The sequence below is a fragment of the Engystomops pustulosus genome, chromosome 4 (assembly GCF_040894005.1).
Source record: "Engystomops pustulosus chromosome 4, aEngPut4.maternal, whole genome shotgun sequence".
NCBI lineage: Eukaryota > Metazoa > Chordata > Amphibia > Anura > Leptodactylidae > Engystomops > Engystomops pustulosus.
In genome coordinates, this window is record NC_092414.1 from 164017121 (window position 1) to 164033275 (window position 16155).

Here is a 16155-nt window from a genome sequence, read left to right on the forward strand (position 1 = left end):
TAATAATCTTTATATAAATATAAAAAATTATTTATTTATATAATTAATTACAATAATTTATAAAGCACCATCAAATTCCGCAGTTCTTTACAAATCAATCCTTCAAAACCAGGATAGAGCCATTTGTGTCAGATTAAAGTCACTTATGTGACCATTGTGGGTTATTTTTTTGATTAAACAAGGGGTACCAACAATTTTGTTCACGTGTGTATGAGTGTCTGGTGCTTGGGTGCTTAACTCTTTACCCTGCTCAAACCTTAATCTATTTAGTATGGAAAATCTGACTCAAATTTTGAATCAAAATCATATAGGAAAACTACCATCAGAATCTATTATAAATAACCATTAACAATGGCTGTGGTAATCTTCTAGTATTTGTTATCCTTGACATCCTTCTTCCTAAAATCAACTTTTATAATTTTTCTAATGAGCCTGAGGAGCTCTGTGGGGAGTTAGTGCTGTATCTTCACATGCTGTTACAATGAGCAGAGCAGGTCTCCCCTCCCCCTGCACCATCTGCTGCTGCTAGATTACACAGGCAGAGGGAGGAGGGGAAGAGCAGGGGAGGGGGAGACATCTTCTGGTCATTCTAACATCCTGCGAATTTACAGCACTGAAGGGCTCAGATAACGTTACCAGAGCCCTTCGGACTTATTAGCATCATTTTAAAAGGAAGTAGGCCAATGATAACAAATATAAGAAGATTGCCAAAGTCACAGAGCCTGGATCTATGAGTAACTGGGTGTGGTTTATCATGATGGATTTTCATGGTAGATTTCCTTTTAGCCATATGCCTTTAGTGTGAAGTCACTCTTCTTTATTCTAAGAGACTCACCAGGTCAAAATTCCTGTATAATTTCAATAGTAAATCTGTCCCATTATGTTTTCTATGAAAATGGAGAAATGTCTATATCACATAATTTGATTAGATATTAGATATCAAACTCACCTCTTTCTGGAGGCCGACTGGACAGGGCAGAAAAGGTAAGATATGTGACATAGCAGCTAATGATTGAGGCTTGTAGCAATCCAGACCGGGGCTGTTCTGCAAAACATAAAATATATCATTCTAGAATTATTCATATAATGGAAATGAGAACTGAGAAAAGTTAGTGTTTATAATGGAGTGTAGAAACGGACTTTGTCATGCCAGTAGATGATAACAGTGTCTAAAGCTGGAAATATTCTGGCACTCTAGTAACAGCAGGGGATGCAACATCAAACAGATGGATACTCAGAGCCTCTTTGGTACAAATGTCAAGATACGAGAATACCATTCACATGGTAAGTAGACAAAGTCATGACCTCACATGGCCTCGCTATATAATTTGTGCCAATGGGATTACTGGAAGGGATGCTGAGAGCTGTGGGCTCTTATAGGATTTAGAAGAACAGTTGAAACATAAATCTAGATTGTTTATTTCTTAGCAGATCAGAGGGCAAGAAGTTATCAGACTAACCCAAACAGCTGGAAAGCTGCAGCTATCCGTCACACAGCAGAGGAAACACATAGTTTTTCATATGCTTAGTTTATAAATGTATCGGGTCTTGGACATAAACAACAAAAAGTAGCAGTGATGCCCGGGACAATTAATCAAGTTCCAACTTTAGATTTCCAGACCAAGCTTAAAAGTAAGACCAAGGGTAAGGAGCTTCACATATTTTCCATAAAAACATGACACAGGAAGTGAAATGTGTCCTACATAAATCATATTTTAAACAAAAATATGTCCATAGAAATATGTGAAAAAGTCTATAGAGCGGTCCGTATTGTTACATTATAGCACTGAGGTCCTGAGTCTATATGCAGACGAACGTTGATTTTGCTAGTGGGCTATCCACTGTTTCAACAGCTAGAAGGGATGAACCATCCACGTGGCGAGTTGAGCCTCTTGCCTCAGGCAGCACCACCTGCAGGAAGATGGGAACAGCACCAGGGTGGAAGTCACCTGCTGTAAAGCTGTGTCTCTTCACACCCAATGTCAGTATGGGTGTGAGAAACTGCACGAAGAACCCATTTAGTTAAAAAAAAAAAAAGATCTGATACATTACTTCTGGTTGAGATGAAGGGGCGCAATTCTATATTGCTCGCCTCAGACAGTTTAAATTCATCCCTGATGGCTAGCACACGTCCCATGTATTTCTATGGGCTCATACAGACAGCAGTGTGGTCTGCTCACACAAGCTGCAATGTGTTAGAGACAGATATTGCACATTAGTATGCAGGCGACTGGTACGACAACATTTGTAAAGAGTTTATGTGTTATCCAGGTGTTTTTCCTTCAGGTTTTACAGCTTCATCCCACATCATAAAAACATACTGCTAGGTTAATTTGTTTCTAATAAAATTTGTACTTTCTAAAGGGTGGATGTTCATGAAATGGAATTTACATTACTAACTCCATAAGGACCAGTGATCTGCACAGTGATATGAAATGTGTTGGTGCAACTGATAGCTATAGAAATGAATTAATAGACAATATGCGTATTAAATCTTTGCTAGTAATGTATATGACTAGATTCATACGTGTGTTGAAAACTCAACATATTTGGACAAAAAAAAACCCCTTAATTCTGTTAAAATGATGGACAGCAAAACAGAAACCACAAAAATGAAAGCGGTCCATTAGGCAGAACTGGTATCTAGCATGTGTCAGTTCCAGCACTACCAGTGCAGTTATCCCTGCTATATACTTACTGAGCTGTACACATGGGGTGATGGAAATGAATGACATGAGTATACACAAGCTGATGTTAATGCTTATCAGTCCTTTGTTCAGGAGACAGCCAGCTGGATGGGTGAAGTATGTGTATAGGAAATAGAAGGCCAGTGAGGCAATGGAATAGAAGAGCAATGTGGCAACCACGACAGCGATATACCAACGCTTGTCCTTAGATGCACCGGTTAGCCTGAGGAGATAGAAGTTAGTTTCTACTGTTATATGGTAATGTAATATATACTTAGACTAATACTACACCCTAATAGGTTGCAATGCTGAGAGTGTCCCCAAAAGGAAGAATGATTTTTTACATGTTTCTCATCTATTACCAAACATCTCCTAACAATCGGCCTCTATGACACTACAGACATGGAGTTTGTATATAGGTTTGTTCTGGTCGCTCTTATTTCCCCAACTATCCAAATAAATTTGGCAAATAATATCTTCAAATGCAGGTTGGAAGCTCCTAGCAGAGTCCTCATTGTGACGTTTACCAAAAATCACAAATGAAATAGAGTACAAAGCTTTGCTATTACGTCTCTCAAAACTGATGGACACCCATATTATATGACTGATATATGACTGAAGGCTTAATGTTAAATGATAAGTGAATAAAGTGGAAAAAAAAACACTTGTTGCCGTTAGGAATGGTAGGGAGAATTAGTTTGCTTAAAGGCAATCCACCACCAGGATGAAGGATTGTAAACCAAGCACACTGGGGAACATTTACTTACCTGCCCTGCGCGATACCTGAATGATACCAGAATACGCATCTGCCACAATTCACTATTGTGTACCCGATATCCTGCTCTGTCGCTATCCCACTCAGGTCCCCCAGAGTTCACCTTCTTCTTCCTGGTGCATGTAAGTGCATTGTCTTGCGACACAAATTGTAGGTTAAATCCCGCGCTCAGTCCGAAACAGTTGGGTCGACACCCCCCCTCCCCCCGATTGCGTACGACAAAGTCCCCTTCTAAATACCTGTCCCAGCGGCCCATATCCCTAAAAATGGGACCTAAGTAAATAAGCCCCACTGACATGTTGGTGTGTGTGCCCCCTTGGGCAGTATCCACTTTTTTAAGCTTCTTATCCCCTTCTTTTTAAGAATAAAAGGCTTTTAAAAATATGCAAATTAGCCTGAGGGGCTCCAGGCTCTATTAAAACCTATGGAGCGTGGAGCCCCTCGGGCTCATTTGCATAATTTTAAAATCCTTTTTTTTGTAAAAAACAGGTAATAAAAAGCTAAAAAGAGGAGCAGATCCTGCCAGAGGGGGGCCCTCACCAGTATGTTAGTGTGCTTGGTTTACAAACCTTGACACTGGTGGTAGATGTCCTTTAAGATGCTTGTGATGCAGCATTTTTCTATATGTGCTGCAGAACTCCCCAGTGTGGATACCTCAGCACATCTTCCATAACACAAATCATTTATTTGGGGGATTCATTTGGGACAGAGGTGTACCATGCATTAAATTAGCATCTATCCAATTATCTAACGAAAATGCTTGTTTACCTGTCCCCATTCCTCTGTTCTACATTTTAGAAGCCCAGCTGAAACACTGTAAGGGAAGGTGTACAGCTTCCGCAACTGACTTCACCAATCGAATTTGAGACATATTTTGGGAGAAGGACCACTATTATAGAGGTGCATATGTTTAGCCTTCACCTGGGTGAGCTGCCTACTTTGCACCAAATACAACATATATGATGGAAATGCCACCAGTTGGAAGATATAATGGGCATCACAAAATACACTCCAATCTGGAGTATACCTGGTATGTGGGAACTGTACTAACTGGGGGGGGGGGGAGTTGTCGAGTCCTGGATGCAGAAGGGAGTGCTCTGCATTGCTCAATTATATCAGGCAATCGTCCTAAAATCATCCCAGCAGCTGCAGTCTGACTTTGAGCTTTCACAAATGTAATATGCTTAATATGCTGGCAACGGTTGGTCCCGCTTGCAGACTGATTTCCTTCCTTGATAGACAGATACTCAGTTATTTTACTCCTAGATCAATTAAAGGGCCCCAGGATAAATGGGTTAGTGACATTGACAAAGTTTGAAAAGTGGTCAGGTGTCTTACCATGTCCCTGAATGTAGCATACAGACATTCTCAACTGTTTCTACTACATGTATATCGTACTCCTGTACTCTTACACAAAATGGGGTACCATCCCAATGCATAATGCGTCTCATCCTAAATATCAAGAATTGCTAAAGCATATTAATCACACCAAAAAATTAAAATATATTTATTCCAAGGCAAATACAATGAAAAAGTTTGAGAGTCAATGGTGATCTTGGTTGCAGACTCCAGGTTTACTGTCCCCTGTTCTGCTTAGGGAAATCCATCTTCTTATACAAAGTTGGGGAAATGAGTCTCTTACCAACAATGCTTTGATGAATGATTATTTATTATTTTCCTGTTCATTACAGTCCCATGCAAAAGAACCTGGTTCACAGAGTATCTCTCGGACACCCTTCGCCAGGGAGAGGGGAGGAGTGTAGGGGAAGTTCTGATTGTATTTGTGTACCTCTCTTGTTTTGTGGTCTATGTGATCATATTTGTGTAAAACGTTAAACAATTTTGTTAATAAAAATTACTTGATTCAAAAACAAAAAATAAAAAAAAAACACGGATTTCAAATCTATTAGTCATATATGCAAAATGCAGATTTTAAAGAAAATGTCTCCACTGCCCCCTTGTGGTGATATTCTATTGAAACTGCAACTTTGAAACTAAAAAAAATATTAACATTTGGTATTTGAGAAGAGAAAAATCTTACCAATTCTTGTTCCAGGTGTGTGCAAATGCTGTTATAAGTATCAGCTGGATGAGAACAAAAGAGAAGCCACCGCACATGCCAACATAATGCCACACTGCAAAGACAAATGCCAAGGGTAATTTTAATGTGGAACCATCTTCATTTAAACATTTTCAGAAATGTTTATATAGATATCGATATAAAGTAAGAGCATACATTGTATTACCCAAAAAAATATTTTATTATAGTAATTACGTTATAACTTTGGGTCAATTTACTTACCTATCATTTAACATGTGGCTTTCACACTACTGAGGCAGTTAAAGCTTATTGCTGTCCACTGGCTGGATGCTCTGCCCCCAAAACATCAGGAAAAAATATGTAGATCTAAAACGCAACTCTGTAAAGGTAGAGCGTGTAGTAGGTGCATGTATGGGACGTGAGGATAGCCCTTTCAGAGCTAATCCTCATGTCCCAGGTATCTTTTTAAAATCTTTAATACCCTGATATGTAAATTTTCTAAAGCGGCTACTAGGGCGTAGAGTAGCTGGACATGAGGCTACACATTGCGGCTACTCCACGCCCCAGTAGACTCTTTTCTCCTCCTACCCCGACATCTTCGGCCCGCTACTCGTCGGCTTCTCGGGCAAGAGCGCGCAGCTCCTTTACGATTCCTTTATAGGTAGAATCATAGTGGTAGGTTCCCTTTAAACTTCCTTGCTCTTACAATCTTTTATGCTGTAATTTTAGGTTAAATTTCTGATGTTATAGCGCATTCTGAATTGCCTGCATACAGCAAGGCTACCTGATATTTGTTGTCTTCTACAATTTCGCATGTGTTGCTCTCTCCTACGGCTTGGTGTGCAGGGTGGGTCTATGGCAGTGGTGGCGAACCTATGGCACGGGTGCCAGAGGCGGCACTCCAAGCTCTTTCTGTGGGCACCCGGGCCATCACCCAAGCACACCCAGCAGTTCCAAACAACTTAAAAGATGCTACTTTTAGTGATATTACATACTTGGTAAATGGCACTGTAGGAAGAGAGGAATGTGTAGTCAGTGCCAAATTATCTTTGGAGGACCTCCTGTTGGCCACTTTGATTCTCTGTGTACAGAGGGAAAGAAGCTACAATGATGCAAATTTTCCATCTTTTTTTTCTACTGTGTTGGTGTCCATAGGAGGCCAATATGATTGAACGTTGTTGAAGAACAGGGAGCAATAAGTTACTGCTTTTTGGTTGGCACCTCGCGATAAATATGGGGGCTTTGGGGTTGCAGTTTGGGCACTCGGTCCCTAAAAGGTTCGCCATCACTGGTCTATGGTATTTTGTGGGGTTTGTGTTTGTATTATTTTGTTTTTTTGACAAAAATACCTTTTGCCTTGGAGAGATAAGCACAACCATAGTTTTAGCTCAGGTTTCTCCCCACAACCCGTACGTATTTCCAGATTTGGCCCCTGGCCAATCATGGATGTTGCCAATAACAAGGGGCATCACCTTACAGCCAAACAGCCAGTAATCCTGGTCGCGCAGACAAACCCGACCTAAAACTATGGGTCCACTCATCTCTAGCCACGGGTCTTTGAACATCCTGTGACAATCTGTGCTGGGCAGACTTCCAGCAGGTCAGGGATCTGTGAGCTCATTACTCTATGAACGTCACAGGCTACATATTTTGTTGCAGTAATTTCTTTTAGATAATGGTAGATAGTTCTAAAGTACCTTTAACTCGCCTAAATTATGTTATTCAGACCAGTATTACTGATATGTCTTACCTCGTATGAAAGACTCAGTGGGAATGAAGAATGCAGCAAAACACATTCCAACTAAAATCAGGAACTTCAGACACCAAAACCTATGAAACATAATAAAAATTTTACCAAAATCCCCATCACAGCAAAATACAATGGGGGAGATTCATTATGGTACTGGGGGGGAAACCACAAGTATCTCCCCGTCCCAGCCAATTTCTGGCTTTCTGTGACCCGCACTAGATCTACTGTGGATAAACACCAGCCCTTGTCATTTGATGTCACACAGGTGCAGGGGCTCATTATAATACACATATCTGGTTACTCTCTATAACGAGCAGTGCACCCATGTGACATCACATGACCATGGACCGCCGTTTATCCACAGGAAGCAAACAATAAAATTTCCTGTTGAACGTCAGCAAGAGGAGATCTATTAAACTAGAGGATCTAGAAGAATTGATACAAAAACTATTATGGAATATCGTAAAACTTTTCACAAACAATATAAATAATTTGCTGATTTTTAAGTCAATCCCTTTAGGTGCAGCTCACATACTTATACACTATAAGGGGTGGATATTGAATTGAATATTATGATTTGGTTATTTTTGTTGACTGTAAGCTCCTTTTTATATTTAAAGGATAGTATTAGTATTGCTGTATGTATAATACACAATGTATAAAATGTTTTTTATTTGTGATACTTGTTTTGAAAATTTCAACCCAAAGGTGTATTCATTTATGACTCAAGTGGGGAGATTTATCATAGCCCTGCAGCTGCACCCATTCACGCCCCCTCCATAAACCATATGGCGAGAAGGTGGCCTAGTCACCAGAATAATCACAATTTTTTGCAGTGCACAAGAAATGGCGACTTTTTCAGTGCTTCTATCCCAGAAAACGGGAGCAGAAGCACTGATAAATCTCCCACTAGAAGTCTGAGAATCTTTGGGTATTTAATGACAACTATGTATACATAAGAGTTCCTCTAGTGCAGTGATGGCTAACCTATGGCACTGGTGCCAGAGGTGGCACTCAGAGCCCTTTCTGTGGGCACTTAGGCCATCACCAGAGATGACTCCAGGTATCTTCCTGCAGTCCCAGACAGCCCAGGACTTGCTGTGCACAGAGCTATTTTAAAGTGACGGCTCTACCTGGGACTATTTTCTGCTTTATTGGTGTCCTCAGGGTGCTGGTATCAATGAAAGCTGTGACAGAGAAGGGGGTATAAATCACAAATTAAATTTCTGTGTTGGCACTTTGCGATAAATAAGCGGGTCTATGTTGTAGTTTGGGCACTCGGTCTCTAAAAGGTTTGCCATCACTGCTCTAGTGCATAGTGTCTGAGCTGAGCATAGGGAAGCTACTTGTTTTCAAGGTAGCTGCAACTTGATCGCTGAATTTTCAGCATTTTATTCTTATCTATGTTTTGTTTATTTTTGCCTTTTTTTCACCAGAAGCCTTAGTGACGACTATTTATAACAGCCAGAAGAACCCACATTTCAACATACCCAAACAATCACCAAGAAACAAAGTGTGTCCTACAGTCATGGTTCTTCTTATTTCTTATGAATGTTATTGAAATATGAATTTACTTTACAGGTTATTAATCTTTGATTATTTTCATGTTATCTTGAAATACAGGCAGTTCCCAGGTTACGTACAAGATAGGGTCCGGAGGTTTGTTCTTAAGTTGAATTTGTATGGAAGTCGAAACTGTATATTTTATAATTGTAGAGCCAGACAAATAAAATGTTGGTCCCAGTGACAATTGGAGTTTAAACATTTTTTGCTGTAATGGGACCAAGGATTATAAATAAAGCTTCATTACAGACACCTTACAGCTGATTATTGCTATCTGGGACTATAGGAAAGCATTCAGAAAGATTCACCAGAGGTCAGAGGGGTCGGTCTGTAACTATGGGTTGTCTGTAAGTCGGGTGTCCTTAAGTAGGGGACCGCCTGTAAATGCCATTTGTAAATGCCTTTTATACAAAATGTGTTTAAGATGGTATCTATACAAACATATGTGTATAGCAAAGAAGTCATGTTGACTTCTAAGACCATCCACAGGGTGTTGTTATTTTTGTCTCCCTGTCCTGTAGAGCAAATTAGGGATTGCTTTATTCCTATAGACATCTGTAGGGTAACTTATACATTGAGGCCTCATGCACAAAATGCTCACTCCACTCATGTCAGTGGGCCGCAAAAAACAGCAAATGGCCCGAGCCCTTATATAGCCAAGCCATAATTAACCAGTCTAATTAAAATAGTTAAATTTTATCCAATATTCAAACTAATTTATCATCTCCTTGTTCATTATAACTAAATATTCAGAACTAAACGGGTTAATAGAGGGAAAGAATATCTAGGATTAGAAGATAAATTACATCTTAGGTAGGCCAAAAATCATTGGTTTTATAACAAAGTATTAAACTTTACCCATTGTGGACCATGGCTCTGAACTCCTGTGTAGACTTCACATTGATAAGGAAAACTGATTGGATGAAATAGAAGGACGCAGTGCCAAAGCAGACTCGATAAACGGCAGTATACCCAACCAGAATGTCACAGTCATTACCACCAGGTAAATGACTGCACAGGAGAGAAATCCAAGGCACCTGTCATTGAGATTAGGAAATACATAATCAGATATACTAATGGGCAAACATTGTGATGGAGGGGGGGGGGGTAATTTTTATGCAAAGTACACCAGCCATGAGATGTAATAAAATAGAGAAAAGTGACATTTTCACTAACGCTGAATACTGTATATAGACATAACAATAAACATAATGGAGCAGATTTATGAAAAGAGTCTCAAAGTAAAAGGAGTTGGGAATAATGACTAGACATTCTTAGGCCTCATGCATACCACTGTGTGGTTAAAATGGGTCGCATACAGGTCTCGTTGCAGATGAGTGAAAATGGGAGTAGTGACTGATCCTCAACCCTCCATTCTCCATAGGAGCAAAGTCATCTGCTCCGCACATCGGGACAGGAATAAGGACCAGCTCTATAGTTTGAGGTGTTGCCACCCAGTTCGGTCGCACTGCCACCAAGTGAATAATAGCTGGCTCACTGCCATTATTTATGTACTTGTGGCCTTTTATGTGGCAGATTTTTTCGGAGTGTCTGATGGTGGGTGATAAATCTGGCATGATTTAAAATGGGTATCCACTAAAACTTTACTAATATTGTACTTACCTAGATGACCCTAAAGTTTCTCATTGGTGACCAGCCACTCTAAGACTGTCTAGTCGTAATTTGCACTACCAATTAGTTGACTTGGTTACACCAGGAAACTGTACCAAAATTTTGGTGAATTTGATAAGTTTTAACACATTTATCTTAGTTTCTTCTCTTTGTTTTCTGTTCTTATCTTAACGAGTTTTTTACAGCATTAAGGCCCCTTTCACATGGGTGTTCTGGGGATGGATATCTGCCCCCAAATCTCTGTCCCTATAGACACCTATGGCGTCCGGCAGCAAAACGGTGAGCACAATGTGTGTCACTGTACCGTACTGTCAAAAGATAGAGCATGCGCTATCTTTTCCCATACGTACAACTGGGCACCATGCGTCCTTGTGGACAGGGGGTTTAGCACACTCACCCTTCCACTTTTCCAGCCAAACGTATGAAACACCCAGGTCGTGGTCCAGACATAGCATTCGTTTGTGTGAAAGAAGCCTAAAATTGTGAATTCACTTTTCCCTTCTCTGCTTTAATTTGGTGCAATTCAAACCTTTTTTCTCCATCAATGAGAGCAATTTAACCACTTTATAAACCGGACAAACCTGAGACAAGCAAAAAAACTTCTCAAATTGTAAACAACCCATAGAATAGGCACAAAAAAGACACAATACAACAAAAAAGACAAAACTAAAGAGAAACAGAGGAGAAAAAAATTTAAATAAATGACCACCATGGACTTTTTCCCTTCACAGTCACAACCCCTTTTTGAGATCATGACCGTTTGCTGTACTAGTTGTAAAAGGGTCTAAAAAGTGTCTTAAACTCCACCCATGTGAAGCAAGGCATGTACGACAGTTATTCTTAAGAAATTACCAAAAGATTAGATTAAAAAGGAGTGATTTTCTGCTCCATTTAAAAGGACACATGGGGTCTCCTTTTTATTATAGTTTGGTATCCTAATGTCCAGACGCCCCATCAGTTGGCTCAGCACCCGACCCTTTACTCACATGTTCCTTGACAGTTTCTGACACCCTCCTGGAAAGCATGAGGCAGCAGACGGTGGAGGCTAAAATGTGGAAAAATGTGTAGAGCAGTCTGGTACCAGTAGACACTTTGATACTAGGAAAACATGCACAACACAAAGAGCATGGAGAAGGCCCACAGCAGCAGCATATCTAAAAACATCATAAAAATAAAAAGATTAGTGTAGGAAGATGTAAAGGGAACGCTGTTCTTACACTATGAGTCTGTCTACATACCCATCTTTATGTAGACAAAGACTAGCGCTACACAGTAATGTGTCTCATGTAACAATAAACATTGTCTGCTCCCTGCTGTCATGCAACTATTTTACACCTGCAACTTCCGAGGCTTTCTTAGACTTCAAAGTCACATGGGAATTTTGACCTATTACCAAAAATTAAACAGTAATCCCTAAGGATAGGGCTATACAGCAACTTTTGTCACGCAACATGAAGATTGTAGAGCCACGTGTAACCTTGGGTGACCACGCAGAATCTAAATGACTAGTAGTAAGTTTCCACAGCCGTAAGGTTCACTAAAAGTTGCATCTTCAGTTGCCTTTTACAGCTCTAAAACAGTTGTGCGACAGCAAGTACAGGTATTAGAAAATTTACACTGGTGTTTTGATGTGCAGACGTCTGTTTTGCAACATATTGCCAGCTTGTCTGGCACGGTGGCTGAGTGAGTAGCACTTCTGCCTTGCAGCAATGGGGTCCTGGGTTCAAATCCCACCCAGGTCAACATCTGCAAAGAGTTTGTATGTTCTCTCCGTGTTTGTGTGGATTTCCTCCGGTTTCCAAAACATACTGTTAGGTTGTTTAGATTGTGAGCCTCATGGGGACAAGGACCAATCTGACATGCTTTGTGGAGATCTGTGTGCGCTAAATAAAGTATTATTATTATATATACTATATTATTATGATGATCCATTCAGGAAATTATACTGTTGATGACAAGCACAGTAACACAGCTAAGCTCAGTCAACAGTCTACAGAGAGCACGATCATGTGCATGGTCATCATATCAAATACATGTAAGTTGGAATTGTTGAGCCTGTGTTTCCCAGAGGGTCCATACAATGTCTCAGTGGTAGTCCTAGTCACCTCAAAAATTACTTTATATTGGTAGCACAGTGGATGATCACCAGTTTAGGGGAACCTAGACGTAACTTGTTTAAATAAGAGGTACATGGCTAAAGAAAGACAAGAATTGAGCAGATGACACACGGTACAGGGAGAAAACATAATATTTCAACTATTTTGTGGCACTGATTTGCAAATGTGCATATGTACCGATGCCACGGCCTGGTCCTAGTTGTATGTGGGCCTTAGCTAAAAACAACCTGGTGGTGGACCCTATAACACTGTGCAATAATAGTTTAGTCAACTTCAATGCACACAAAGTGATGTTATGCACCAAAACGACTTTAAACTACAAATCTTCTAATACTATTTAAAAAGAACATAGATAATCTCAAAACTTCACCTGGTAGGAGACAGAATTGATGAAATCCTTGCATAGCTTGTTCCTCCTCAGGGCTTTCCGAACAGCCATTTCATCCATCAACCTCATAATTGCTGCTGACTGATGTCTGGTCTCTACAATCGACAGATCTTCACCTTACATGGTAGCATCTTCCACATCTTGACAGCTTGGTTGTAGCAGCTAAATGTCCCAAGAAAATGAAGTTTTTTTCTATCTCAGTAAAATGCATGAAATTCTTCTTATGTGGAAAGGATTCTTAGTGGTTATTGAATAAAGACGTTCCTCCAAAATTACAGTACCACAGGATGTCCGAGAACATAAGCTGGTGTTGTTCTCCTTCTTTCATGGTGAGATTTCTTCCTGGAGATCCTATCTACAAGTCATTATTTCCACATACAAAGATAACACTAATGTCAATGTATGTGTCAGTAACAGCTCCGCCACCTTTTCTGTCATTTCCTCAGTAATACAGTAATTTCTTTTTAGCGTCTTGAGGAGCCATGCTGGCGATTTATCACCCTTATAGACAAGGCTATAAAACAAAGATTAGTATCTAATTGACAGGACAAAGTCAGTGTGCGTCTTACCATCTGCACAGGTGGGGGAGGGCTAGGAAAGGCTCAGTACATGAAATAGGATTTGTTCAAAGCCAGTTAGTTACATTTCAAGATGACGATCCAAGCAATGCAATGGCTGTGAATATCACACAGACATACCATGTGCTGCGTGCCAGCAAGTCACAGGAAAAAAAATCTAGTATAAAGAACATCTAATGACACTTCCGTTAATTTTAAGATGGTGCCTCACCATGATTTGAATATAATATTTTAAAACCCAAACATTTTTTTTATATTATGGTCTACTATTTACCTTCACTAACTGTGTCAAAGGTTGAAAACATTGCTACTTTCTTCCAAAAACACACCTTTTCTGACCATGGGTAGTGCATGTTATTGCATCTTAGCTCCAATCGTCTCTATACAGCTGAGCTGCAATACAGTACCAAGGTCAGGTCTGGTGGCGGTTTTGTTAGAAAGCAGCCACGTATTTCAACCACCAGACAACCCCTTTAACAATATTAATTTCCCCATAGGTAGACAAATGATTGACTTGAAACAGAGCTTGATATGATCCCTTGTCGATGTGAATAATACTACAGAGAACTCATCAATTGCATACTCTTGGACTTTAATAAGTATAATACAGTAAAACTATATACAGGCTGCCCCCCAACTTACGAACACCCGACTGTCAGACGACTCCTAGGGACCTCTCTGCCCACTGTGACCTCTGGTGAAGCTTTCTGGATGCTGATAATTTAATGAACTTTCGTTTCAGGCGTCAATGACCAACTGTAAAGTGACTGCAATGAAGTCAATGTTCCCTTGACAGCCCAAAATTTTGAAAATCAAATTGTCACAAGGACTTCAACTTAGGAACAAACCAACAAATCCTATTGTATACGTAACCCAGGGACAGCATGCATCTGATATATCTTTAATAAGTCAATATGGTATTTTTTTCAAATTATAATACACCTGACCTAAAATACCCTAATATTGGAGATATATAAATATTGTGAATTTCCCCTGTGACCTCTGTATTAGGTATATATTTCTCTGCAGCACTTAGAGGTGCTGAACATGTCCATGAATAGTGAGAGAGCTGTAGATAAGCCTATTAACTCTTAATTTAGACAGGATAAAAATACAGCCAAAAGCTATGAAGAGACACGCGTATCATCAGTAAGCACCCTGGAAGTGAATGTACTACCACTCCTTATTCTGCACAATGCTGGACATTCAAAATCACCATGACAAATATTGTGTGATTATAATTTTTATCAGTAATTTCAATAAAATCAAACAAAATACTAAATTATTTATATTTTGAATGACCAAAGAGCACGGAACACATGAAAATGTGTCCCCTCCTATGCTTAGTCTCCACTGTTAACCTTTTAACCCCTTCTGGACTCTATTTTGGCCTCCAGGACACTGCCCCATTTTTTCAAATCTGCCCTGTGTCACACTATAAGTGGTTATAGGTGTTGAACACTGTAAAGGAAACCTACCACTTGGGATAGGGCTTATAAGCTGGACATGCCGTGCACCAGCTCAGGGTAAGCTGGTGCCGGCGGTTATCTCCGTTATGTTTTTAAACAGTTTTAAAGTGTTTTAACAGTTTATTAATGTTTATATCCTTACTGGCTTTCCCGCACCGGGGTCCGCGCTGGACGCACCATGCGCGCGAAGGTGCGTGCATCTGAATAGGAAGTGGTAGCGCACATGGTGCGGGAAAGCCAGTAAGGATATAAACATTAATAAACTGTTAAAACACTTTAAAACTGTTTAAAAACATAACGAGATAAGCGCCGGCACCAGCTCACCCTGAGCTGGTGCACGGCATGTCCAGCTTATAAGCCCTATCCCAAGTGGTAGGTTTCCTTTAACATATCCAGGGGATTTTGAGATTGTTTTCTTAATAATAATAATAATCTTTATTTATATAGCGCCATCAAATTCCATAGCGCTTTACAAATCATAGGGGACATATACAACTATATTACATTACAAAGAACACAGTCATATGGAACAATAGGAGTGAGGGCCCTTCTCACAAGAGCTTACAGTCTATGAGGATGAGGGGGTGACACAAGAGCTTACAGTCTATGACAGCGATGGCGAACCTATGGCACGCGTGCCAGAGAGGGCACGCAGAGCCCTCACTGCTGGCACGCGGGTCCTTTGAATTTAACTCAGCTTTAAGCAGTATCGGAGCCGCACTCCGATACTGCTAAAAGCCATGACAGAGCAGGGCGCTGACACTGCCTGCTCTGTCTGATCACTACAGCGCACAGGACAGTAAGCGTCCCAGTGCTGGCAGCGTAATGATGTCATTACGCTGCCAGCGCTGGGCACCTTACTCTGTGTGCAGAACAGAAGAAGCCGGAGGAACGCGGAGTCTGAGGTAAGTTTATTTTTTTTATTCGGGGCATAATATTTCCTGCTCGCTCCCGCCCCTCCCCTAAACTCCGCCCGCAAGCCGCAAAACTACCAGCACAAACTGCGCCTGCAACCACAAGCCCTCCCCCCGCCCGCTATCTCAAACCCACTATTGCGAACCACCATGCCCGCTACCACAAACCCCACCACGGCCCAAACCTCACCCGCTACCGCAGCCGACTCCGAACGCTACCAAAGGCCCCCCCCCACCCGGA

The 16155-nt window shown here is 40.6% G+C and overlaps 1 protein-coding gene across 1 annotated transcript in view; it reads right to left on the bottom strand.

Moving 5' to 3' along the window:
- Positions 1–13530, bottom strand: part of SERINC4 (serine incorporator 4) — a 35826-nt gene extending 22296 nt beyond the window's left edge. Inside the window, exons 1-7 of the mRNA XM_072148405.1 lie at positions 12936–13530; positions 11435–11602; positions 9675–9853; positions 7254–7333; positions 5504–5597; positions 2699–2910; positions 950–1045 (exon numbers count right to left, since the gene is read on the bottom strand). Coding sequence (XP_072004506.1) covers positions 950–1045; positions 2699–2910; positions 5504–5597; positions 7254–7333; positions 9675–9853; positions 11435–11602; positions 12936–13022 — 916 coding nt within the window. The 5' untranslated portion in view covers positions 13023–13530. The remainder of the gene's footprint in view (positions 1–949; positions 1046–2698; positions 2911–5503; positions 5598–7253; positions 7334–9674; positions 9854–11434; positions 11603–12935) is intronic.
- Positions 13531–16155: the final 2625 nt, after the last annotated feature.